Genomic DNA, 27454 nt, shown 5'->3' with positions numbered 1-27454 from the left:
GTGATAGCTGGTATTGTTGCTTGCTTGTTGATTCTTAAAAAGTGGAGAAATATGAAACTGAAGACTATGAATTTAACACAAAGACTAGCAATATGTAGCTAAAGCCACTGAGACAAATACTGTATTAAGTTTCACCAAATTAATAATACTCACATTTAAAATGTTAAATTACTCACACCAAAAGAAAACAAGTCATAAACCTGAAGAACCTATAATCTCATTGAATTTAAGGAAACATAAGTACCTTTTACTTGACCCAACTTGTCACTTTTTAAGTTTTGTGTACTCTTTCGTTTAATATACCTGTAGATCTGTAAATCGTGAAGGCTAATGAAAGCCATAACCAGTCTGCCCTGTACTATATCTCACTCCTTCAGAATGTTTGAGCATACCGTGTCCCCAAGTTTAAAATACACTCCATCCATCTCAACAAGGGAGAACGTCTGCAGGGATGAGTCTCTTCTGATTTCCTCCTTCCTATTTAGAGACAGGTGCCGTGACCAGGTCACCAGGTAGGCCAGGGGCGAAGCGTGTATCACACTTTCATAGGTACATTTCAGGTGAACAGTGTTGCCCATTAGCTCGGGGGTAATGGCTGGCTTCAAAGGTATGGCTGCAAGTCTTTCTATAAAATGAAAACAGTGTGCGTGAACTATTGAGGCATGAAAACAAAACTCACTGCAAATGAAATCATGATAGATACATTATTTTACAGCTCTGATAAAATCAAAGGGGTCCTAGTATTTGAAATACTCAAGAGCTTAAAATCCCCATAAGAACCAACCTAAGTGTTTTGAAAACATGACCTAATAAGTTTTTGTCAGACACTCCAAGATTACTTTTAACTTATCTTCTAAAACCTGTGCAAACAATATTTACCATTAATTCGACAGATATACAGTACATGAACTACAAAACAGGCATTTCTTGGGTGCTTTGCATTAAGCATCCACATGTGCTTTACTGAAAATAAATCCCTATTACAAAAGTGAACTTGGAGTGAATGGGAAAGAACAGGGAATAAAGATTTGCTGTTTTACCTTGACATATGCCGTTAACCTCCACCTCGCTGGCAAGGCATCCTTTGGGTTTTAATTCAGTTACCACTAAAGACAATAATAATAATACATTCAAGATACTTCCTTATCTTAGAACTGAAAATATGTCATCTTTAATGTTGGTAAAATAAGAAGAGATTCATTGTTTTCAGGTACACTGTTTTTTTTTTAATAACAGCAACATTTCAAAACATTTTTTATACCTTACACATAAAGCAACCATATCCTGATGTTATACACACCCAGGCGGTGAACCTTCAGTATAAGATGAATAGGATGTGATGTCCAAACAAATCTGGCTCCTACAATAAACTATTAAGCATTTTCTGCTAATGAGCAGACACACTTTCCCTGCTCTCTGCTGACAGAATATTGCAGGACAGTACAGCAGGCTGGGGGGTAAACTCAGATTAAAATAACAGACTCAAATTAATTCCACATTTTATTAAATCTCTGCTTTGGCTGTACATAATACATGCTTTTTTCTAACCAGTTGCAATAGTATTTTGAACATGAGTATGAACCTGTTAAAATTGTTAGCAGAATTCTACAGTGTCTGATGAATGTGAATTTTCCATTTTCTGCATTCCTTAACACACTGCACAACAAGGCGAGCAATGAAAATTGCAGGTGATATTACAGTATATGCATAGTGAAATTGCTATCATTTTAGAATTCCTTTGTGAATTTGTAAAGTGCTTCTTGTTTCAGTCCCATTATGGAAGCCGAAGTTAAATTCATTATTCTTTAGTACCTTCATGACTTTGATTCTGACCCAGGGAAACTTATTGTCTGTACATTAGTTTATTGTATGTCTGTACATTCCAATGCAGAGTCATCTGTTAAGCTTGTCTGTAAAGACAAGATGCCTGCTTGTCTCCAGTGTTCGCCAGTGACTGATCCCTGTGATCTGGGATCCCCTCCTTCTGGGCTGTGGAGCTGACGGGAAAGTCACATGGCAGGTTTCTGTAGCTCACGGGATGAAATGATTCTCATGATCAATCAAGTGTAATCATTCTTCTGGTTACATCTATTGCCTGAACAGTTCTACATTTTTAAAATGAAGTAGGGAGCTGCATTTGCATGCGTAGGCTGCAAAGGAACAAGTAAGGGTTTATTTCATTGGCTGTGGAGCCTTCTTTAGGTGTGAGAGAGAGAGGAAAACTGGCAGTTGATAAAGTAAGGCAGAACAAATTATTATATATTATATATTTTTAACTATATTTCTATAGTTTTACTTTTCATACACAATATTAGTAGAGGCAGCTAGTATGTCCTCTATACTGTCACACTAGAGTGACAAAAGAGTTGTTTTATTTTAAACTTAACACAAAATGTTGTAATTACAGTATATAATTATTCATGATTTAAAAAATTTAATGTTTCTGTGCTGTTACACTCAGTATAGCAGCAATTTCTCTTTCAACATTTTGAAATTTTAAGTGTCAGACATAACTAAAACTGTACTCAGTTTTTAACACACTGTTTTGATTTAAAGTCTATTGTGTTGACTTTGTCAATGCCTTTCATTATTTTGAATAAATGTATCAAAACCTCTTGTATTATCTGTTTTAAACTAAAAAAGGTTGATTTCCTTGATCCTCTTAGTGCAGGACATGCGTTAAGCACCAAAAAGCACCCGGTTGCTGTTTTCTAGACTGATGATAGACCAGTGCACCGATGTCTATCTTCCCCTGGGACACGACAACATACCAACACTCCTAACTTCTTAGCGTTCCCTGAGAGAGTGAACCTTGCTTCTCACCATCTTAGACTTCCCTCCTAAAAGAACAAACTATACTGGAAACACCAGTCTACCACCAGCAGTAACATAAAGGAAATTACTATCACTCCAAACCATGGAGTCTACCCAGGGAAAGTGAAATGTGCTTCTCCAAATACATTTCTCTAATATAAACCAACTCCTTACCAAAGGCTGAATGAACAATGATCTAACCCAAGGTTTCTTTAAAATGTTTAAAGAGAACTTTTATTAAAACCAGCTGCAGTAGATCACTCTGTCATCACCTCAAACAAACACCTGCACTCAACTTGCGTTCAAACAGACCACTTTCTCTTTAAATCATCCATAGCATAACCTTTAAGCTGCTCCCTAGACCACTAAATCAAAAAAGACCACTCAGAGAGACAGGTGCTCCATTGCACTTGTCCAGTTTCAACACAACATCTCTTGATATAAATTGTATGTTTTACTCTACAAATCCTAACATTTCTTTTCATTGCTTTCCCATATTGTCTAGAAGAATGTGCCAGTATGCACAATTTTTCTACACAAGTTTTCTCTCCCAATATCAGTGTTTCCCAAACTATATTGATGCCTCATATCTTTACCTTCTTGCATTGCTATCTGCATATAATACACTGCACTTGTCTACATAAAATGTTATCTGCCAGCTGTTTGCCCAGTCTAGATTTTTTCTAAATCCTTTTGAATTTCATTTTATGATTCTATAGTATTTGCAAATCTTCATATTTTGGTATAAGCTAACTATACCAGAATCTAGACTGCCGATATAAATCAGGAAGAGTGGTCCTAGTACAGACTCCTGTGGTACTTCACTAATAATTACTGTACTCTACAAAGTCTTCACCCCTTCTCTGTTTTCGCCATTTTCTATTAACCAGTTCTCAATGTGAACATTTTCACTACCCCCTTCATCAAAAATCTTCTTAAAATCTAAATACACTATATAGTATCCTCTGTGCGAGTCCATTAGTGTTGCTGCTTGCATAAAAAAGGTTGAGATTTGTAAGATTATGAAATAATGCTTTAAACAAAAGTTTATATCCCACTCCTAGGGATGCCTCAGAAGCTTTCACTTTAAGTAGTATAGCTTCTTCAAATCCAATTGTGTCTTATACATAAAGGGACAATGCACTAGTTATGCTTTGTGTTGCATTAAATGTTTAATAATCTTTGTCTAATCTCTGTGTTCTGAAGATGATTCCAGTATCATGGTACTTGCAATTTTATATTAGGAAATCAGCAGTTCAGTTTTACAGTATGTAACTGCCCTTTTCTTCCTTTCAAATCAGCTACACCGTCTTAAGGATCTTCGCACCTGTCAGAAAACATTTTCTGTCCTTCTGTTAATGACAGCCACTTGGAAATTATAAATCTGGTAACGAAGGCCGCCACAGCATCTCAGTTCATAAATATTAACACTGTTGGGTGTCTTTCAGGTACTGTATGTAATTCTATTTAATTCCCTAAGACATACACAAAACACTTTTACTGATTGTGCTTTTATACATACAAAATGTATATTTGAGAACAAGGAAAAAGAATATTGGAGTGCAAATTAATCGAATATGAAAATGAAATAAAGTATAAAACTTTCCTAGGATATTCGACTATTACATGCAAATGTTGTTTTTTGCAATTGTGGAGTTCAGTTCTTAATATGGTTAATAAACGTGCCTCTACAACTTTCCCACACTGTCACACCTGGTCTTGAAAGCAATTGTGTTGTGAATAAGAACAGAATAAGCCAAAAGGATGGTGGTTATTTTCTGACTCATGTGCTTACACTGCTCCCTGAGGAGTTTTAAATGTTTGCATGTTTTAACTATAGTGCCTGTGGTGTTTACATTTGTATGTGTTTTTTTTATGTGATTATGTTATACAGTATTTCAAATAGGTATCAAATGAAAAAAATCAAAGGAAAAATTTACTTTGCATTCCATTCTAAGCAGATAGTAGAAAGTTAGTTCTAACCACTCGAATATAAAATGTCTAGTGTCTCATCAGGTTGAATGGCCTTACCTTTAGCGCAGTAACCCATGCATCCTTGAGTTGGCTGTAAATAGTAAACAAAGAAATCCCCACAGTTTCGGACCGACACCGGGATTCTGAACAGACAACAGTCTTTCTTGCTCCCCAGAAAAAACTGCCAGGTGCCACAGGCAGACAGCTGTTTCACTTCCCCTCGGCGAGGCAGGGAAGCTTCCTGGGCTGAAAGCCACACAGGTGCCTGTGTCCCACACTTGTTCATCTGAGAAGAAGAGAATACTCCATTCCACACCTTTCTACTAATAACCAAGTTTATTAATCCTTTCAAAAACGTCAGGCAGAAGGCAAGCTAACAGACAGTGGAAAATACAAATGATCAAAAGTTATTTCATAATTAACAATCACATTAACACTTCTTACCACACCAGTTTTATGTAGTTAAAAAGCAGCACAGAATGACTGTGTAAGCTGCTCATTATATATCAGACCACTTCAGGTCATGGCTCTTTTTGAGAAGTGTATTTTCATTTTAACCATCAGCAAAGTGCAGTCACTGGAAAGATTTAAACCCCAACAGTGATCACACTATAATGCATTACTGAGTAATTTATTCATAAGCCAGACACAAAATCTGAGACTTCCTCACCTCAAAGTTACTCCAAGACCACACTCTATATCTAGAAATTCTCTAGAGGGAATCCAGTTTCTCAAAGAAAATAAATCAGCGATTCCTTCAAGTTTAAATATGCACATATATTGTCCTAAGGTACCTTTCTAACATCCTCTATTTTTGGACAACATTGGTTTTTAACACTAAACCCCCCCTCGCCTCAAGCATTTGAGTGATTGGTTAGGTAGGTGATGTAGGTTTCCACAATCATAACAGGCCTTTAAGTTTAACCGAGATGACAGACAAAGTCCTGGAGTGAACTGTACTTTCCAAGCATTAAAAATTTCTGAACACTATTAAATGATTTATTTCATTTAAAAAACCCTCCAGCAGGTCTAGGGGCCTAATTAAGGCAGATACAGTGACTGGCCAAAATGATGCAAGACAATAATGGTATTCTGTAAAAGTGTGGAGTGTGCCTATCTATGGAATTCCAATTAAATAATTAAATAATTGGGGATTAAATAGCCTAATAAGCAGAAAACAATGACAGGAGGCCATGGTGGGCCTTTGCTGCTGAATGGAGTTTCAAGGACAGATTGACACCTTGGACTTCTGCACATCTCTTCTGGAAAACGTCTTGGGATTCTGAACTTACTTCTACACATGTAGTTGGCATCTCTGCCGGCCTCTTATCGATCATGAAACGGTACCACCCAGCTGACAGAGAGTGGTCACAGATCAGGTCCTGGATCGCAGTGCGCTGGAGCTGAACGGAATCAAAGCTGACGCTGCGGTAGGGGTTCTCCAAGACCTGATGGCCACTTGGGTAACACTCTGGAGCTGAAGTGCAAACCATAGAAAACACTCGGTTAAAACTGCAATCACGGGCCTTCTCTAAATAAGGACATCGTTTCGTGAAATTATTGCTTTTTGTAGAAATGATTCGTTAACTCAAGCTTGGTTTTGATTAATGGTCTCGCACACTCCTCTTTTCTCATTTCAAGAGGTACTTGTGGGAGGTTTATATTTTGCTCTTAAGAGAAAATCAGTGCTATTTTATAAATCAATTTTAATATTTACAGAAAAAAAACAGTTCTGCTCTGATAAACATTGTAGGGAACTTTTATTTTACTAATTGTTAACCACACGTGAAGTTTAAAAACAGTCACAACATTCCTACAACTTTATCTTAAAAAAAAATAATAAGCAGAACAGGATTAAGACTTTTTACTATTGTAATTGAATATATTGTACAATACATGTGTTTTAGTGCCTGAATAAACAATCTTGTGGATTAACAGGGGTAAAATGTTTGGTTCAGAAATGCTGATTGTACTTGAATATAATATCTGTAAAGTCTGTTGAGTGTGCCTTTATACGTTTATGCATCTGTAATGATTCAAAAAACAATCAATCACATGTTTTCTCTACAGGAAGTACACCTAGATTCAGCCTCACGCTGTTATGTACTGTAGTCTGGCTGGCAGTGCTCTAAATTCAGTGAAGTTCACATGTTAAACCGTTCCTGCTGGGTTTATTTCATACTACATTCGCATATACTGATATAGCTTTCAAAAAAAAGGAAAATAATGTTACATCCAAAACAAAAATCTGCATAAACAGATTGTCATATTGTATATAATTGTCTCCAGAAATGTCATACTGCTTCAAGGGCACACATCATTGAACTGCATTTGTATACTGAACTTCCTCTTTGCTCCCCTCTGTGGACATCTCTCTGTTTGTATTCCTCTCTCCTGACTTCTTTCTCCCCCAGTTCCAGCACATTTCTACTACGGCATGATCCAGCCACTTCTTCCTGAGCCACATTCCCAGAAGCCAGCCCTTCCCTACCAGCTATTCTACACAACTCCTAATGCAGGCCCTGGTACTCTTCCACCCAGACTATTGAACCCTACTCTTTACTGGACCCCTAATGATACTATCTATGATGACCCTGCCTTGTCTTCCTTGCTTGTCTCTTGTTTTCCTCTGTCCTGTCCACATCAAGATCCTAGATATCTCCTACCATTTTCTCAGTCAGTCTGTCTTGTCTTTCTCTTTCCCTGCACTCCCTCTCACCCTCTCACTCTTCCACAGTACATCCATTCCCCACCAGTGCCACTCAGGGGTCAAATATCTACCGTCAGAAATCAGAACTGCTCAGACCTTGACCTCCTTTCAGCACCTGCATGAGACTCATCTGTTAGACGGCACCTGTGATCTCTCAACTCTCGGCTACATCCTTCAAAATCGCTCATGCCAAACTGCCCTAATGTGATCATTTTTCAAGCTGGTAATGTAAATTGCTAAATGCAATTATTCACTGAAAAAAGTGAATATATACTGTACCAGCAGGTTATAGAAAATGTATGTTTTCCAAATAAAATGTCAAACTTCAAATAAAATTATAAAAGCTGCTGACATACTCCTACAGCTAACTGCCATTGAATAGTAAAATAAAGTTTGGTTACAGTGTATATCATGTTTTTTTAACTGTGTTCTTTAATACAGAACTTTAGCTTTAATCTGGAAAACAATTCAAAACACACTACAATGATTCACAGTGAAATCCTGGGAATGAGCAACCTGTGTCACTTATTCAGAACTAAAACAGAGAGCGGCAGAATATGACAAACTAAACATTATAAACATTTAATATGCAACTGCAGAAAAAAGACATGCAAGAGTGCATATAACGCTGTAAATCTTTAGTGTGAAATGTTAAAATTGTACCCTACATGTGTAGATACCTAGATGTGTATAATGTTCACACACACAATGGCACATCCCTACAGTAAAGACATTAAAAAGGAAGACCATTATGTTTATAAATTGCCTATAATGACAAAGCATCTTGCATCTTCATTCCATGATCACTGAAAGAGAGCTGACTTCCCAACCATTCTGTTCTTCTTAATGAAAAACAGTTTTATTGCTCATTCTTAATAGCCTTAATGGGATTGTTATTCTTTTGATTAAATCAGTGTAAAAAGGTTTTAAAATCAGTCATCTCTGAAGATACAACATAATTTCTTTACGTTTGTGTTAAAGGTACCATTTGATCTTTAATCTAATATATTATCTGTTCTGTTATTGCCTATTTGTTTAACAATACTTCTAAAATGATTATGAAACACTTTGTTACAATTATTAACAAAATATTGCTCCAGGGATCTGAAACCCTGCGTTTAACTGAGTTAATATCATTCAGTATATGGTAATACAAAGACAACAGCTACTAAAATTAAACAAAATGTTTTAATTTCCTCTCTATTTGCATAGGGGAATAAATGTAGGACTTGAACAGAAACTATTTCCCTATTTTAATAATTTTGGTGTATCTAAACATCTGAACCTAGTTCATCTGAGCTAAACAAAACATACTGTACATTATTGCTAAAAGAATTTGCCTTGCTGTTCTTGTGATAGAAAAATGAAACCCACAGTAACAGAAATGCTGAGATAATGGGTTCTGATGAACAAATAGTATCATTAACAACAGCAGCAGAGGCAACATGAAGAGGAATGGAGATGAGTGTGTGTCTGTTCTATAATAATTTTTTCAGGAAACAGAGGGTGAATTGAAAGTGTGTTGCTTCAAGGGCCAAAATAAGAGAGATTTAAGGAATACAGTTCCCTGGTTTTCCACCTAGTTCTGACTCCTCAATGTGTGGATGAACTGAGTGAAGAGCCAGCAGAAATTCCAAAAGAACAACACAGGAAGTCTTCCCACATGGAAACATCTCTCAGCACAGCAATGTCTCATAAGAAAGCTCCTAGCTCCTAGCAGGACAAACACAAAAAATATAAGAGGGGCTTTTACATTATTAAACAAATATTTTTTTTACTAAAACATATGAAACAATAAGTTATTTTCTAGTACAGACAGGAGTAATAAATATCCAATTTATTTGACTGTGTATCAATTGTGAAATGTAACACTAAAAATAGTTTTTAAATCTTGAAAATACCTTTCTCTTCAAAGAAAGCTGCAACCGCTAATTCTACAGTTACAATCTGAACACCCCGGCACACAATCTTTTATTGCTATTTTTAGAAACACTCTGAAGTAGAATTCTATCTTCTCAAATTATTCTAATTATTTTCTAAAATTAACTCATCGAGTGTCTTAACTTTTGCTGGATTCAAATGTGTGATAAAAATAGAGACTTGGAAAATAAACCACAGATTAAAAAATGCTAATAAGCACAAAGACTGCGGAAGCATGAAGTTAAACTCTGCCAACTGTCATTAGTTCCATTCAGGCAGAGACGATGATGAAGTCAACACTGAGAAGGAGGACTCTGGAATGAGCTGTTGAACAGTACAATACATACAGATAACCCCTTCTTCCCTGAAGCTGCTCTCAGCAAAGGTCACCATAGGCAGTGGTGTATGACGTTTTCCTTATGAGACTCACTGAAGGAATAAGACCAAAAATAGAAACCTGATTTTACAGACAAAAGCCTTTCTTGCTTGTCACTTCCTCTAGAAGTGTATGTCAAAATACTGGGCCGAACACCTTTTACTCAAAATCATTGGCCTCAGTCAGGAGTTACCTTTATACATAATTCAGCTAGTCTTCAGGGAATTCTATTGTATAATCAAACAGATTTCCAAGACATTAGATGCTGCTGTCCTGTTATCCACTGATGTAGTGCAGTAACAAGGTAGTTGGAGGCCATTTGTCTTGCCGCTTGTGATCGTGTGCCAAGGCACAGGAAAGAGGGAACCACAATACAAGCTTTAAACTTTTTAAACAGTAAGCTTCTAACTAGTAATCATCAACTCAAGACCCCCTATCTACATATTCTAATCGCACATTAAAATACCTTCCCGGATTCAACACTCCAAGTAGTCTTTGAAATATCCCATGAGAATCATAACAAGTACTTTTGTTTCATTTTGCTTTAAAAGCTACAGTAGTTCAGGTATTATCTACTGTACAGTACCTACTAAATGTGCCTTATATCAGGACCCATAATTTGACAACATGTACAGTACTGAATTGTACTTCCCCTCATGAAAACTGCCAAAATGAGAGGGATGATGTTTAAGTATTTAGCCATGATATCACAGTGGAATTTCAAAACATTTGGAACAGATTGTGGTAGTTTATTTATCTCACTAATGAATGAATTCTCATTAAGAATGCTTCTTGTGCCCGTATAATCCCTTGTGATTTGCTTATTATACAGAATATGGATGTATGGGTGATATGCAATATGAGTTAGAAGAAAAACAGAATTCCACAAGAAGTGTTAATTACTTTTCATATGTTGACAAAATATTCTAAACCCTGGTGGTGAGAGGTGTGACTTGTCATTGCTCTTATATTTCAACTGGTGAGGTTTCAGTGCAGAATCTGGGGCAGATATGAATCTATGATGTGATAGTGCAAACAGTTTGTACACAGTTTAAGAGGTTGTGGATTGGCGAGAATAAAACCGAGCCTTATAACGTCGCTTACTTTTCAGAGGATACAGTTTGCCAACTTTGTAGAACCTTGTCACAAATAATCACAGATCAGACAGATCAAGAAACTGTAGAAAAATAATACTCTCTAGTAACCACAGTCCCCTTGAATACTTGCTAAATGCTATTTAATGTGGATCTGTAATTGCACATTACAATCTGAATGGTAATCTGAATTTACCATTACAACAGTGAAACACAACTCTATACTACTAAAAGTTCCACAAGGAAATTATTTTTCTTTAAAAAGCATTTCTGTGCTTTTGTTCTCTGGGATATGATTTATTTTTATTGTTGAACCTATATGATATGTTTGCACTTCATGTTTAATGGATGCCAAGACACAAATCTATATATGACAAGACAGTAATTATTTAAAGTTCCTCTAAGGCTCTGCTGTTTCTGCAGCTCCTCAGTGCACTTGGTGCACTCGACTGGAGCCTGTGGGAAGGGGCTGAGCACCTGTCGGTGCTACAAGCTCAACATCATAGAGGAGAATGGCTCACAGCAATATGAGACAAGAGCAACTGACAGAAAGCAACAGACATGAACCACACATTAGAACTGGATGATGTAATCCAGAATCCAGATTCTTTCACTAATATAAGAACCTTTAGACACAGATTTCCATGTCCCAGATATGCTTTTTTCCTTTATAAAATGCAAAGATAGGCCATACACAAATGCACTGGCATAAATTCCTGCAACTGAAAAAAAAACAATGCAAAGAATATAGGAATAAAGAAGGAAGAAATCATACTGTATTTTTAAATTAAAACATATTAATACATTAGAAAACATTTTGGCAGTCTGACTTCAGAGGAAAAACTGATTAAATAAATATTGTGAAAGTGCATGTTTCTAAAACTTTGTAGCTACGTGACCAGCGCACAACAGGTCTGTCATTAGGCACGGCCAGACCACTGCTGTCAGAAACACAGGAAGAGAGTAACACAGAAGTATACTATATAAAACAGAAGTTACTACAAACGGTATACACTTCGGATGAGAACAATGTGCAGTAATTGGGTACTAATCCGCAATTCAGAAACAAAAAATTACTTGATCCAAAGTGATCCTGCATGTTCTTACAGCTACATTGTGTTGCAGGATGCAAAAAATTCTACAAGATGTTTCTTCCTGCCAAAAACATTACCATGTAACTACAGGCCCGGAGCAGTCTGTTGTATTTTGTCAAATTAATCCAAAATTGCAAGTTACGTGTAATTCAGCAACGTTGAATATTTAGTGCTCCATTACTTAACTTGTGGAATTTCAAACATTATTTCCCATCTGACTTGGTCAAAAGTGTTCTTATATGTTTCCAATATTTTATTTTAATAAACTTTTCATCGAATGTTCCTTGATGCATTTAAATACTTGAGACATTAAATTCGATGACTACGTTACTAATTAAAACTGAAACTGAAATACTGATTTTGTTTTTGTCTCATCCATGCTACAAAACTTTCTACAGTATGAAGCAGAATTGTCTCGTTTTCTAAAGTTTCCAAGGTATTTTAACAAAACAAAATTAACATAAAGTCCCCTGGAAAATAACTGTCCTGCCAATGTCACTTAGATATGATCCCACCAACATTAATTTGGAAGTATAAAATGTTTATAAAACATACAATAACCTATTTACATCCAGTTTTGATATAAACACATGAAGGCTCTGAATCAAGGTTAATTCAATCAAGCTGAGATCCGGGATTCAAGCAAGCCAGAGGTAAGCTATGAGGAAATGTTTTAAAGACTTTCAATCATCAAAACAGCTGGAAAATGGGTAATGTCTTAAATCACAAGTCTTTTAAAATAAATGCTGTGGAGATCAGTTCCATCATTAACAACAACTAAAAATTGTTTAAAAAACTCATATTTACAGTTTGTGGAAAATTATTAATAAGTTGGACTCCATGACATGGATACGTACTCAAAAGATTTTTCAACATTTTGATAAATAATATAAATTATATAATAATATAATTCGCACAATAATATTTTTTCCTAAACATAATAAATATTTATTAATAGTTCTGGAATAGAATTACCAGCATATTGTAGAGATTTTATAGGATTGGGGCATATTTTTCTGATAAGAAAAATGACAGATTTATGAATCATCTAATTGTGGGACATGCTTGACCTTTTTATCTCCTGTTTATTCAGAAAGCCAGAACAGCAGGGCTTGTCATTTAAGGCTGCTTTCTGTTAGCTCTCTCTCATCTGAATCAACAGAAGTACCTGCAATTGCTGCTTTTCCAGTTTATATGAGTGGCATTGGAGGGACAGCCATCTCATGGACATGTCCTTTCAACACTATCTGGAACTGGTGCCCTGTATAAGTAAGAACAATAGACGGCAGTTGATGAAAACCTGTCAAGATTGATTTGAATACTGAAAATAAAATACAATATTTACAGTTCTTCCCACACTGAGATGTCTAACTTCCTTACTTGTATAAAACACGAAGATTATGCTGTTTTTAAATTGAATCTAGACAATGGCAAATCTCTGGTTTCAGCTGAGGGGAGGTGATGAAGACACAAAGTATAGTGCATATGTTGAACAGAATGGAACCATAATGAGCTGTCTTGTATTGAAGCGGTGTAGGGCAGACTGCACCGAGCACTGCATCAGAGGCACTATTACAGTACCAGCGCAGGTACCTGCTGGGGGTCCTTCATGGCATGTTTCTCTACCTGATGAAAGCAAGCATTTAGTTCCTGATAAAAAAATACATGAAAGGTACAGTATGTATTCACAGAAATATGACTATAATGACGTCACAGGTGGAAGCAAGTATTTAAAAAATATTTTAAAAAATGTGAAATTCTGTGCCTTTTTAAGAATTTGGTCCAGAGGTGTATTGTGTTGTTGTTAATAGCAATAGCACTATCACAAGAAATCCATCATGTTAAAAGCATACAGGGATACAGAACCCCTGAGCATTAATTCAGAAAATAAACACTTCAATTCTGTTTTGAATCACTTCAAACTAATTCAGGAAGAGTTGTAGCCCAGCCGTCTCAGACTGAGAATACTCTCTGGCAACTTAACAAATGAGAGTTAAGGGTCATTTCAGGTTTAACGAGGTGTTACATACAGTATGATGGCAGCATCTACACTAAGACCAGGGTGAATTTTGTGGTCAAGATGACCTTCTTACTTTATGCTGACCTTTGCCAGGTCAGGAGCTGATGGGATTATTTTCAGAACATAGTGTCTAGCGTTTCCAGACTTGGCACCCCTAAAAACATACAGGTGTTTTTTTCTAGCAAAAGCTGAGATAGTCAGGCAAAGAAATGTTCCTTTCTGGCTGAGTGGGTGTGGAATGACCTGAAACAGTCCTTCTCCTGTACAGAAGACAGGACCTCTGTCTGGTGTACTTCGTGGGTTTGGGAAACAAGTCTAAAGGGAAAAAAAGAACTGACTCGAGGCGATAACTTTGTATTGATCATCTCTGCCTTGACAGCTTGGTCAGAGAACATGTTCAAGGATGAACAAACTCCTGGAAGAGAGGTTTGTGGATTTCAGATGTGAACAAAAAAACAGCGGTTGCAAGTTTCTATGTACTTGAACGTATCCTTGAATTACTTGCCCACGTGTTTCATATCTCCATTGCTGTTTGCATGCTTTAGGAGAGCAACATTTTCCGCTTTGTGTCAAAACAGAAGATACCGCAATTGGTGAATATCTGTCTTCTATTACAGACTTCTGTTGAACAAAAGTTATCCAACAAAAGTTTGAAATGTGCGACTACTGTATTAGAGATTTTCTATTATCATTTACTAATGCCATTTAGATGATCATTTTGATTTTATATGTGTGATACAAAAGGTGAAATGCAAAATATTTGTATTCACTCAAAACTGACCAGACTGATTTCCTCAGAATTCATTCTTTAAATGTGAATAGTGTTCTTTAGATTTAAGCACGTTGTCATCCTGATCCAATTGCAACAATATCCCAGAGGTCCCACTCCAGACAATTTTAGAATTTTCGCAAAACGCACTTCACGAGCAATAAAAACATTCAAGAATCTGATATTCTGGGAATGTTTATTGAGTATTTAAGTACATTAAGTTCTGGCTTGACCCACTTAGCTAAGAGGCAGCCTCCAGGCCTCAGGATCAAGGAGCCTCCACCCCCACTCACATAGAGGAATTAACCAAGGGGGAGCAGCTACAGTGGACATGGGGTGGAGGTGGGATGAGTGGGACAAAGATGCAAGAAGACGTGTGTGCAAGAAATATATATAGTATGAAGCAAAAGTCAGTAATGATTGTGCTTTAAAACAGCTGGGTGGGATTGGCTTTGTCTATCGTTATCCCTCTGTAACAGAGTCCCCTTGATGGTAGCATAGCAAGGAGATCTGCACATAAACCCAACCCAATGGTAAGGGAGATTAAAAGGCCCAGGGAACTACCCCGATGTTACTGTCCCTAGACTCCCCAGTGATCTTTCTTCTTCTGCCCGTTTAACTCCCGTTACAGCCCCCAAACCAGTAGAAGCTCCTCACCCAGTTGTTTCCGTTCGGCCGGTCTCACTCCGTCTCTTTCTCACCTTCAATGAGAGTATCTTCAGATAATTTCAGTTATATTTGATTCATCTTGAGAAAAACAATTGCAGTTCAGCTGTCAGCACACTGTGCAAGAACTCTGTTCACATCTATGCTGAAAGATGATTTGAAGTTGTGTGGTAATACGACTCTGGAGCCGTGTGTGTCGATAATCCTAAACACTCTGTCCGCTAGTACTGTTGCAACATGAGTTTTTACGCCAAAACAATTACCATGCTGATTATATCATGTTTGACATTCGTGAATAAAACAAATAAACCTTAATAAGTTCTCTAACATAAGGTTCCTCTCTAAAGCACGGATGTGTGTAACTAATTATTTTGGGAGATCCTGAATGCCATGGTGTGACTAATTAAAGACGCACTGCAAAAACACTAGACAAACATGAGGACAGCGTCCTGGTGGACTCTTTCCTTTCTCGCTGCCATATACACCAAGACTCTTCACTGCGCATCACTGCGGAACCTGGGGCTGGGCTGTCCGAGCCTGATGGGGGAGGTTATCAAACCCCCCCTGAGGGGGGAGCCTGAGGACTCAGAGGTCCAGTGTGAGTCGTGACGGAGGGGATAAATTACCTCCTGGGGAAGCTTTCGAGGAGCACAGGAGACGGGAGGGGAGATAATGTGATTGTTTTTTTTGCATTTTTCTTGTTGCTGTATTATCCATCGCCCCCTCGCCCCCTCGCCCCCCAATACTTAAATAAAGATCTCAAACAACTATGCATTTATGCGGTCTTGCAAAAATTAAACTGTACAAAACATTTGCACATCTAAACAAGGGGGTGCTTTAATTGATTTGTATGACTTCAGCCAACTTACAAAGCTGTATTTTACTATCCAAAAGAAAACCATATGTAAAATTATGCAATAATGCTTTAATTTCCCCCCTTTGTAAAATTAATCACGTTATCTTCTCCTGGCAGCCAGCAATATTATGCTGAGATTTGGCAAGGTCTGTTTGCATTTTTCAGTGGGAACTGAACAGCCTTAGGTCTGCATTGCTGAAGGGAAATTCACCCCCAGTCGTTCTCTGGCACTTCAACCACACAGCTTCAAAACAACAGAGCAACAGCACACCTGCACTGAATCTCAGCCTGTCACCCGAGCACAGACATCTACTTGCAAGCACATTTCCCCAACTTCTGCGACCGTTAAGACTGTCAGTGTTGCCTGTACCCGAGATCATCGTTGCCACATTCTAAGGTAATCATAAGAAACAGAAAATGCCATGAGAATTTAACGCAAATTAAAAAATGGAAATAACTGTGTAATATGAATCAGTCCCTTATTTTGCTTTTCTCCCCACAGTACTCTAAAGGAAGCAAAAATTTTAATTAGTCATTATCATCACGATCTCAAACACACACACACACAAAAACTGTTTTCCTGGCAGTATGCTGGCAGTTGTAAATAAATTAACCAGGTTTTCAGAACTTAATCTCACCTCAGGACAGAGCAGGCCTGGGCTTGTGATGTGAAGCCAGTTACTGCTGAAATGGCAAAGTTGGGAATAAGGTGCCTCTGTTTCTCTACAGGCTATAAATCCATATCAGACCCCTGGCCTGGGGATAGGAGCGTCAGAGCTACAATAACAAAGACGTTTGATGGCTTTTAGTGTACATGCTACTCCAGTGTTTCTTTCCAGACAGTATCCCGCTGAAGAAGTGTATATGTGTTTGAAGGTCTCCCCATTTCTGTTTCTCTAAACCTACGATGTCTCTTGACAGGTTCACACTTTTAATTTTTTAACAATCATTTAATAAAAATGGGAAACATTCTTGTCCTTGGTCCAGTCTGCACTGACCAGAGTCGTTCAGACACGTTTCACATGACATAGCCCTTCTGTTTCAACCATAAAGCTTATCAAGGTTTTCTTGAAGCTCAACATACTGGCACTGCAGTCAAGTAATACCGATTTACTGAATGAAATGAATATATTTACACCAAGAACATGTAGTTGTCAAGGTCTGGAATGCTGCATCATTATTTTGAGATCTCTAGAAGATATAAAATATATATATTTATTAATATACTGTACATGTAGACCTAACTCCAATATTCATTAGTTAAGCTTCTTTTTTCTTGTCAGACAAACTGAATCTGCCTGGAATCAGATGTAGATAATAATAGAAAGGGAAATGCCTTTTTTTAAAACAAAAAACAGCCTGTGGTTCCTATCAGACCGTGTTCAAGAGTTGCTGTAGTTGCTGGTGAATGTCAAAGTTAAAAAGATCAGTTTTTTTAAAGGCAGCATGTTTCCCCTTTCGTCAAAGGGCAGAGCTAATACCTTTCTGACTCAACTCTTCCCGCTCTTTATTTCCCCTGCATGTACTGTAATTAGTACCATCTTACTTAGCAAGAAAAAGGGGAAATAAGCAATTTTACGCAAAATAAAGTGTTATTGTTGTCCTAAAAAAGTATATCAGGATAAAGGATTTTACTAATGTTTCTACAGTAAGTTTATAAATCGAGTTTAGAGTTAAAAAGATTATAGCAAATAACTAAAAATAAAGTAAAGACTTTAGAGAACAGCATGAGAGGTCAGTATGGGGAGTTTCTAGTGCGCTGTTTCAATAGCCTTCCACAGCGGAAAGAAAATAAATTTCCTGTTCCACCAGCTAAAACGCAAGATAAGGGATAGGCTTTAATTAAAAGTAATACAAATTCCTCTGCGATGATTTTTTTCATGGTTATTTTTTTTGTCGGGTCTTCGTTATTAATTTAATTGGTATGAGCAATAAGCAGCAAAAATAATTGCTTTTTGAATAGCATAAAAATGTGAGAACTGGTGTAGGTTTTCGTAATTCAATTTAAAAATGTAGCTAAAGTACACTGATTCTCAGCAATTCTTCGGCATCAGCAGTTTGCAGAGATCCTGCAGCAATTTATTTTAGCGCAGCAGGTTGTGGTCAGTACCACCTCCACCACAAACCTTTTGCTCCACCGCGTTTGATGTTTCAATCTGGGAAACCGTGCCTGCTTGACATTAGCGCAGCGCCACTAATCAGGCGCACCCTGCGTGCCTCACTACCCCTAATAATGCCCCTGGCACATCGGCATCCGTTTCCGGGGCTGCCCGCTTGTTCTGCTCCTGCTTTTCAAAGTGTCTGTGGGGGGACAGCACCGCGGGAAAGTGGGCTTTATTGAGTTAAAACGTTCTCACTGTGAGAGGTATACAGCTGTTTATGAACAGTAGGATGGCAGATTACCCCTTGATGGCAGCCGAAGAATAGACTGTACTGTACATCCTTTTAAGATCGCTCATTACGCTTAGTTTATTATTCTTTGAATGCCGTTCAGACCAGCCTTGTAGGAAATTGACACAGGTCAGCGGTGGAAATAATAAGGAATTCAGCAGGATAACTCCATGAGACATCACTGTAATAAAAACAGACGAAGAGCCTATTTGTTTCTGCAGCTCACCGCCTGAGCCAACTGTATCGAGGTGCAACAGCCCTCGCCACAGTATTCTATCCCTTTTCTGGTAAAAGTTAATGATACTAACACGGTATAACGCATTTATGTTTTAAGGAGTTACAGTAATATTAATGCCTCCGTTTCTAATACTACATGATTGTGGAAAAAGGACCCAAAAGCTTTGAAACCGCCACGCCGCCTTGACTCCGGCGAGTGAGCTGGTTTTGTTTGAAATGCAGATACTGTGAATGCTTGTTCCGCATCTTAATGATGTCACGCGTTTCACCTGAATTCTGCCATTCAGAACGCATACACCTGACCGAACTACACGTGTTATCAATTAACAGATTTAGGCAAATACTCATTTACCATTCACCTGTGGACCGATTAATTACGAAATTGCTTATATCTATATAATTAGGTGTCGTGTCCAGTATAGCACAGTGAAACGGAGCTAATACACCAGCGTAAGTACAGCAATGAAAATGTAAAATTATGTTTTAGTGTCGTGGTAGAATTTGGGGGGAATCGCCATTTGGCAATGAGTGCAACAGCACTTGAGAGAAGCTGGAACTCGCCGTACTCAGTTACTTAAGTAAACAGACAATATTGAGCACAGTCCTTCTCCATAAAATAAATTTCCAAATCTTTCCCTGTGAGATCTCAATCATAACTTAGCCATTTTGCCAAGAAACTGAAACATTGTCCAGTTCCATGCATATTTAACTCGCAAGAGTTCAGGATAATCTTGAAATGAAAGCAACAATAAAATAATTGATCCCCTGCATTACCGGTTTCGTGTCTACAGGATAGTGTTGTAATTCAAATACTTACCCAGCTGTGCCTGCGACGTATTTATTTGCATCCAAAATATCCGCAAAATGCATGAATATCCAAAAAGTAAAAACCGCAACAAGTCAGAAAGATGTTGTTCCATTATACGACTTTTTTAGTTTTTATTTACTGATGACATGCGTTGATTGAAAGTATAGTGTCCCATTTGAAACTTATTTTTTTTAAAAAGTCAGAGAACCCGCACGGTCTGCGCACAATGCTTGTGTGGTATTAGCGGTGTGCTGCTATCCTGCAGAGCGCTGTGGATGTTTCCTTTTGCATATTATTATAAGTTTAGTTTGTAGGAATTTGAAGCCCCTCTGTTTGATAATGCCCAGAACAGACCGCAGACAGCCCCGGACAGAAAATAAAAGCGCGTTGTTTCCCTAGGCGCTAATTATCTGAATTAGTAGTTGTACCCTGTGTAATAAGAGCTCACAGTCGCTAGAGTGACGGCACCACAAAAGTTTTGGAGCCTTCCTTACATCTGCAACACAAGCCTGTTGAGAACCTGTTGCTATTTTAGACTCTAAATTCTGCAGCAAAATTAGAGACCGGCATCAAGAACGGTTTATCGAAAACAAATGAACTCAAGAGGTCCGGTGTGGCATATAGAGAATTTGGTTCTAAGCAGGCTTTTCATTATTATATACTAGACTTGTTTTTAACCTTATTATTGGCCATATACTGTATATGCACTACTAGCGTTTACACAAAATGTAAAAGCTTTTTGGAGAAGGGTGTTGCAATTTGTATTGTACACGTAGCATGGAAATCACAGCTAGGATACCTATGCGTCTTTTATTCAGCATGTTTTTGGACAGTGGCAGAGAGAACTTATCCTTGTGCTCACACCCATGGCGATTAGCATCAGCAGCTTACTGAAAACCAGCAAACAAAGCTTATGTACTCCCATATGCTGTACACACTCTGGCAGACACCGAGAGGACTCGGGCTGGGGAAGAAATACTGCAACTGTGGCCACTGCGATAAAAACAATTCACTAAACCAACATACTGTGCCCAGTGTCCCTGCCATTAATGATTTGAAGCCATGTCTCAAGAGCACTCCAGTCAGGTCCCCGCAGAGGGCAATACTGTAAGTCTGGGGAAGTCATGGGCCGTGCAGAGAGTGGACACGTGAAAACGATGTGCTACAGGAAAGGACAAGGCGGATGGAATGAGTCTGGTCGTCTCCAGGTAATCCCAGATGTTGCTTTTTCTTAATTTACACTCGGCAAATCCATCCACCCATTTTCTTACTGCTCCATCCAATTCAGGGCTGTGGTGGAGCTGGGGCCTATCCCGGCCAACAACGGGCGCAAGGCAGGATACACCCTGGACTGGCTGTCGGTCTATTCACGAGGCACGCACAGACACACGCACACTCACACCAGGGCCATCTTTCCCACAAGCCATAACCTACAGTACCAGTATGTCTTTGGACTGTGGGGAAACAGGAGCACCCAGAGGAAATCACTGCAGCACAGTAATGCTAACCACTGCTCCAGCATGCAGCCGAATCTGAGCATAGTTGCTTTTATTGCTGCTGCAATTAAAATGATGGAAATATTCTGTGATATTAATCATATAAGTACAAACTCCATAAGTACTGAACAATAATATAGTATAGGAATAGGTAAAAGGTTTATCCATGCTGAAAATTCCTTTGCAGCTTACGCATGCTGAGGCAGCTACAGTACCTTCTTATATTATATAGTAAACCTACTATAATAATATAGTATAGTTCATTGACATTCGTGTTTCTTTTAAGGAGTGATTAGACATTGTGTTTCTGACTATTATCATTTAGGAATTTCTTGACTATATTAATTCTGGTGGAGGATGTCTAAATATAACTCTCTTGAAATCTCAATAAAACCTACCACCTGTATTTCCAAGACATGGTATCTGTTATGTTATATTTAAGGGAAACAGATACAATGGGAAGATTAGAAAGGAGATTTGTGAAGCACATGGTCTGTTTTGCTCCAAGGCATTTTAAAACACATGTTCATCAAGCAAAGACAGCCTGGAATTCCACCAGCCATGCAGCGAAGTAACTCTGTCCTTTCCCCGTCTTTTAGGAATACATCTTCTTGGAATGCTTTCAGGTCACAGATGGGTTTGCAATTGAATCATTAATTTAAAATGTCCGCTTCAGTAATCCCCTGAAATCTCTGTATAATAACACTGCGAGCTCTATTGGATTAATGCATAAAAGATGATAGCCCTTTTCTTGTGTGCAAACTGAAATAGTTTGGATCTCATTTTAAGTTCCTAAAGCTGGGGGCTGGGTGCTGTGCGTGTTGGGAGGGTTGACTGAAATTAACCAAGCCAATGAACACAGTGTGCTGCCTGGCAGGGCAGCACGCTCGTGAGCCAGGCATTGTGGGAAGCATAGACGTGGGAGGCTACGCCATCAGGAATGGCATGCCGCTAATTTATCACTTGCTGTCTGAGGGCCATGTGGATCGTTGTACTTGTGGATCGTTGTCAGAGACAGACAGGAAAACCCACAATGGGGCAGGGCTGGCCACTTTTCAGAATAAACTAAATCTGCAATCTGAGTGACAGATATTGACTTTGATTCACCCAAATTCCTCTCTCACACCCTGGAAGTGCCTGATATGTATGTTTGATTTAATGGCAGTAGAGCCGAGACATGTTTAAACTCCATTTAGTAAAGCAGGAATGGCACAAAAAACTGAAATCAAAATGAAAAGAGCAGTTTTGTGTGAATGCTGATCAAGTGCCCATGCACTGGCCCGTGAAGAAATCCTTAGTCTAATAAAGGAATTTCTGTGAGTTTTCCGGTTGTTCTTTACAATTTACATGCATCTTAAATAGTTGATACATCTTGCTGTGGACAGTTAAATTAGTAGAATAGCACTCACTTTCAAGACAGATGTACTCAGGAGAGCAGAAAGAACTGAAATAGCATAAATATTTCTCTTAGACACCCATCCCTTTGTTTTATATTTTACAAGTCCTGTCTCAAATAATACATGGTTGTTACAGAAAAGCTGTTCTCTGGTACATGAAGAATGTGGTGTACAAATTGTGCCTTAGAGATGAGCTTTTGAAGAGATCTTATGGTGGAGTCTAGTTGCCTAATTAAATAGTCATTAATTAATAAAAGAGCACAGCCATTTGCCAGTATTTTATGAGACAGAGAAATTACAGTGAGGCTGTGTTTTTTTTTTGAAAATGTGCATTGGGAAATAAAATGTACAGTATGTGCTGTGATGATGCTTCTGTAATGAAGATTGTAATTGGAAAAAATAAGAAGGAAGTAAAACATTTAAATCAAATTATAAATGTTATCCTTTACAAAAAAGAGGACATAACAAATGCAAAAGCTTTTCATACTTGATCATACAGTACTTATGAGATTACTCAGATGTTTCTTGTGTGTACTGTTTATACAGCATTGCAGAAGTTAGCAAAACATCTTTATTTGCTTCTTGGGAACAATTCTGAATTGTGCAAGGCTGCTCTGAATTGTGGAATGCTGCTTGTAGAGAGCAACCTATCACCTTCTTTCTCAAAAGTCACTGAAAAAATGATAATGTTGAGTATTTTTAACTGCCTTTGCAAGGCTATAGCTACATGTTTACTAAAAAATGCTAACAACAAATTCTCAATGTTATACAGTAATCCTAAAAAAGCATTGGTTGGCTAGTCTATAAAGCATCTAGTAATGGTACTGGTCAGCTATAAAAACAGTTGCATTATTTACTATGAATTAATTTCATATTATAAGATTCAGACTGTAGTCAGGATTAGGGATGTTACTAGTATTCAGATAGCAGGTGCTATAGCCAATTAGCCTGCTGCCTGAAGTAATCAAATCCCGGATGTAAGCAAGCACTTGAATAGGAGATCTGTAAGGGATGACCGTTTCCTGGTGATACTGGTGGATCAGTAGATGATGCTTTTGATTCTGGGTCAGAATTTGTAATCCAATGCCCCAGTATAGTGATCAGGGACACCACACTGTTGAGGTCCAGTACCTTGCATTGGAAGATACATTTAGGTCCGGACTCCTTGGTCATTACAACATTAAAGATCACATTACATTATCAGGCATATCAATTTCTTCCTTAACTATACTGGTAAAAGCAATTTCTTATTCAATGTCTAAGTAATAGTTTTCGTGTAAGTAATTTTGTTTACAAATTCAGAAGACAATTAAAGAAAAAGTATGTAAAAACATTTTGCTTATAAAGTGAGACATACAATACCTGTATATTGTGTCATTATTATACTGTTTACATATATAATTTGTAAGATGTTGTTTAATTACAAAAATAAGACAGACATCTAATGCAAATTGATACAATTTCCTTTTTATTAAATTGAGTTATACCATCTTTAATCAAACAGTTCACTGTGAAAACTGTCCAACTGCATCAGGGAAGACAAGGAGCATTAAAATACTCATTCTCACCTGCTTTATGACCATAAGCTCCCTGTCCCTTCTGTAACTACTGTCTTTTGTTCTCCCTAGCTTCCTTTATCTGCTCTTTTCTCTCCCTCCCTCAAACCTGAAGAAGGCTCCAGAGCCGAAATGAAATTCTCTTTTCTTTTCCTTTCAGCATGAAATACACCTTTACCTGTGACAAGTACAGTTCCACAGCAGGGTTTTTTTGTTTTGACAATAAATGTGAATGTTTTACAGATCATACACTGGATAATATATAATTTGAGTGCGTTCTTTTTTTTTTTTAAATGCATTATCTTGGTAGTGTTTCTGAATCGGAGTGATTTGGAAATATTGCAGGTATCTAGTGTGATATCCACATAAAGTTAAAGATTTATTTCATTTGAAAGTCTATTGCTTATGCAATCCACATATGAAAGAGCAAGGAGTTTTACTTGTGAGATGTTTAATACGTATTAAGGGATTAACAGAACAGAGAACAGAATTTGGATGGAAACAAGCTTCACGAAGTATTGATTATACAGTGGAATTAAGTAGGATTTATATGCGGATTTACTTATATCCCTTAACATCACAGGCACACTGTCAGCCAAAGGGACCTCATCTGGCATTTACATTGGCTGATAAACAAAAAAAAAACTTTTGTTTCAGTACCGTAATAATGGTAGCCTAGCTTTAAACATGTGAAACTCAGTCTGCACCATGTCCCACAGGCAAATATATATTTTTTTGTGTTCTGAACAAACACAATAAGATAACCCTGTTCCAAAAAGCAAATATCTAATGATGTTCTGTCAAATTTTAATTAAATAGTTTTACTCACAACATGTCAAACAATCTAAAGGTTTGAAGAGCTAATGCAAATCATATCTGGCACATTCATTTCTAACCATCAGTAATAAACATGTCAGTATCTCTAAATACATAACACAAGAACATCTGCTGATGAGAGAAAGCCATTCAGCCCTCCATTGATACTGTAGTTTTTTTTAGCAGCTAAGTGAATCTAAGATTTCACTCATCCATAGCTTGACGTTTCCCAGAGCTTATATTTCAACCTTGTTGCTGGAAAGTTTGTTCCACAAACCCATAACTTGCTCTTCAAAGATGCACCATTTGTTCTCCATCCTAAATTATTTCCCTTATACAGTAGTAATAATAATACCTTACATTCATATACTGATTTTGGTTCCAGAGAATCACCATCACACTTTTACTCCACTTGTTGATACTGTGGATCACTCAGTCCCTTTAACATAGTCTTGAAGTATTGGTCTTGCTCTGAAACTCCTGCATAGTTTCATATGTATAACCTCTATACAGTGTGTAAAATCATTTATTAAGGGGGTCCCACAAGGCTCTATCTTGGGTCCTTTTCTTTTCTTTATTTATATTCTCTAGTGATGATATGTTAATGAAATGATTACCATTTTAATGTAATCATTAAATCATTTTTATCTCTCACAACACTTTAAGCATGGAATGTTATCCTTTATAAATTTTAGAATTGAGAAAAATTCATGGTGGTAATGGGTCATGTTAGAACTATAAAAGTTTAGTTGTAATCTGAAAGTTTAAAGTATCAAAGTGGCTATAAACAATATCATTAAGTTTTACATTATGCAATTTCACATGATAATGCACATCTTTCAGTAAAATAAACTCACTTAAACAACAGTTAAGTTCAGTCAACAAAGTTAAGGTTACTGTAAGGACACGGAATGGTACTGTATATACAGTAGCAATATGTAAGTGTGAGACATTTATTTTTGGAGCACTATGGAAAAGCAGCAGAGAGTCAAGGATATGCCACCTACTCCACAATAAATTTAATGGAAGAGCTCTAACATTCCAACAATTTATACATCTGAGATGTATGAAGAAACACATTTTGCACATTGTCATGCAGTAAGGAGTTTATTTTAAATGGTATTCTAAATATATATTTTTAAAAGGATTATACAATACTTTCTAAATTTTCCCTTCATGTCAAACAAAATACTGTAAAAATAATATTTTTAGTCTGAAACCTTTGCTTACTAGATTATCAAAAGTATGTATTTATTTATATTAAATGGCCTGTCTCTAATTTACAATTAATTCACAGTTTACTGTACAAACTCTATTGGTGCTGCTGAAAAACTGCAAGCTTGAGTTTTTGAATTTGTCACCAGCGAGTGCACACCAAGACTTCTCATCATCTAAGTTCCAATATAGGATCTCTAATTAAAAAGAAATCCTGTTCCCTGACAATTAATAATTGTCACTCAAGTTTCCACAGAGGTCTCAGATGTGATGGTAGCCTCTCTAGACGAATCTGCAAAGAGTCTTGTAAATGATCTCCATGAATAAAATAACATTGCTGCTCTTAGGATTATTTAAAAGTGCATTACTTAAAATGTAAGGTAATCTTTTCAAAACGATGTTTTTGGATCAAGGCTGGGAGGAGTTTGCCCTTAAAAAGCTCATATCTGGTCCTCTCAAATGAATGGTGGCAAATCCATTAGCATTAGCATTTTCCTGTTCTAAAAGCCAATTAAAATCAATTGCAACTATATGATCAGTGGTGTTTAACCCAGCAGGCCATTTCTTTTGCATTTTTGGCAGGAACAGGAATAATACAAATTCCTAGAATTCCCCTGTGCTTGAATAAAAAGAATTTGCTTTTCAGCTGTCAGTTTATCTTCTACATCTAAAGCCGTACTCCCTTTAATAAATTAAAGTGAAAATAATTACATTGCGATAAAACTGAAATTGACGTGCTTTTAAATGTCTCGAAGCTTTTAAATGGGCTTGTTCTTTGATTGCCCAAGTCATTTGTTTTCTTATGTGTTTGTCATTCTGCTAAGGCCTTTCACAGCTCCCAACTACAGGAGGAATAAGTTATAAATCACTGGTGAACTAGGAAGCCTTACAGCCTTTTTCTCACTACCTAAATAATTCGTGACTGAAACATGGCTAACTGTTGGGAAACATTCATCCAATTTACATCACCACCCAAAGTACAAACAGGACAAAAACAATGGCAAGAGATTACAAGAACATGTGGATTTTATACCCCCAGAAGGGTGTATTATGATTGAGACACCTTAGTGATCTTCCCAAATTGTACATTTCTTATTAAAATGCAGCTATCTGACTATTTAGTAAACACAATCTATTTTTACATAACTCAGTGCACGGTAATTTTACATTTAACTACATGGAACCTAAGGGAACATCTAAGAGATTTTCACAACAAAGGGACATAATTATTGTCTGAATGTACAG

The 27454-nt window shown here is 37.3% G+C and overlaps 1 protein-coding gene across 2 annotated transcripts in view; it reads right to left on the bottom strand.

Annotated features, from left to right (window-relative positions):
- The window catches only part of LOC148649506 (von Willebrand factor D and EGF domain-containing protein), a 75211-nt gene extending 54829 nt beyond the window's left edge, over window positions 1-20382 (bottom strand). For both annotated transcript variants that reach the window (XM_088606297.1, XM_088606298.1), the window contains exons 1-5: window positions 19739-20382; window positions 6081-6265; window positions 4846-5074; window positions 1041-1106; window positions 393-625 (exon numbers count right to left, since the gene is read on the bottom strand). In XM_088606297.1, coding sequence (XP_088462423.1) covers window positions 393-625; window positions 1041-1106; window positions 4846-5074; window positions 6081-6265; window positions 19739-19841 — 816 coding nt within the window. In that variant the 5' untranslated portion in view covers window positions 19842-20382. The remainder of the gene's footprint in view (window positions 1-392; window positions 626-1040; window positions 1107-4845; window positions 5075-6080; window positions 6266-19738) is intronic.
- Between the last annotated feature and the right edge of the window lie 7072 nt (window positions 20383-27454).

Source organism: Lepisosteus platostomus, chromosome 14 (genome assembly GCF_059453375.1).
Source record: "Lepisosteus platostomus isolate fLepPlt1 chromosome 14, fLepPlt1.hap1, whole genome shotgun sequence".
In the NCBI taxonomy this organism is placed as follows: domain Eukaryota; kingdom Metazoa; phylum Chordata; class Actinopteri; order Semionotiformes; family Lepisosteidae; genus Lepisosteus; species Lepisosteus platostomus.
Note: the sequence above shows the minus strand (reverse complement) of the source record. Positions and strands in the feature narration are given on the sequence as shown.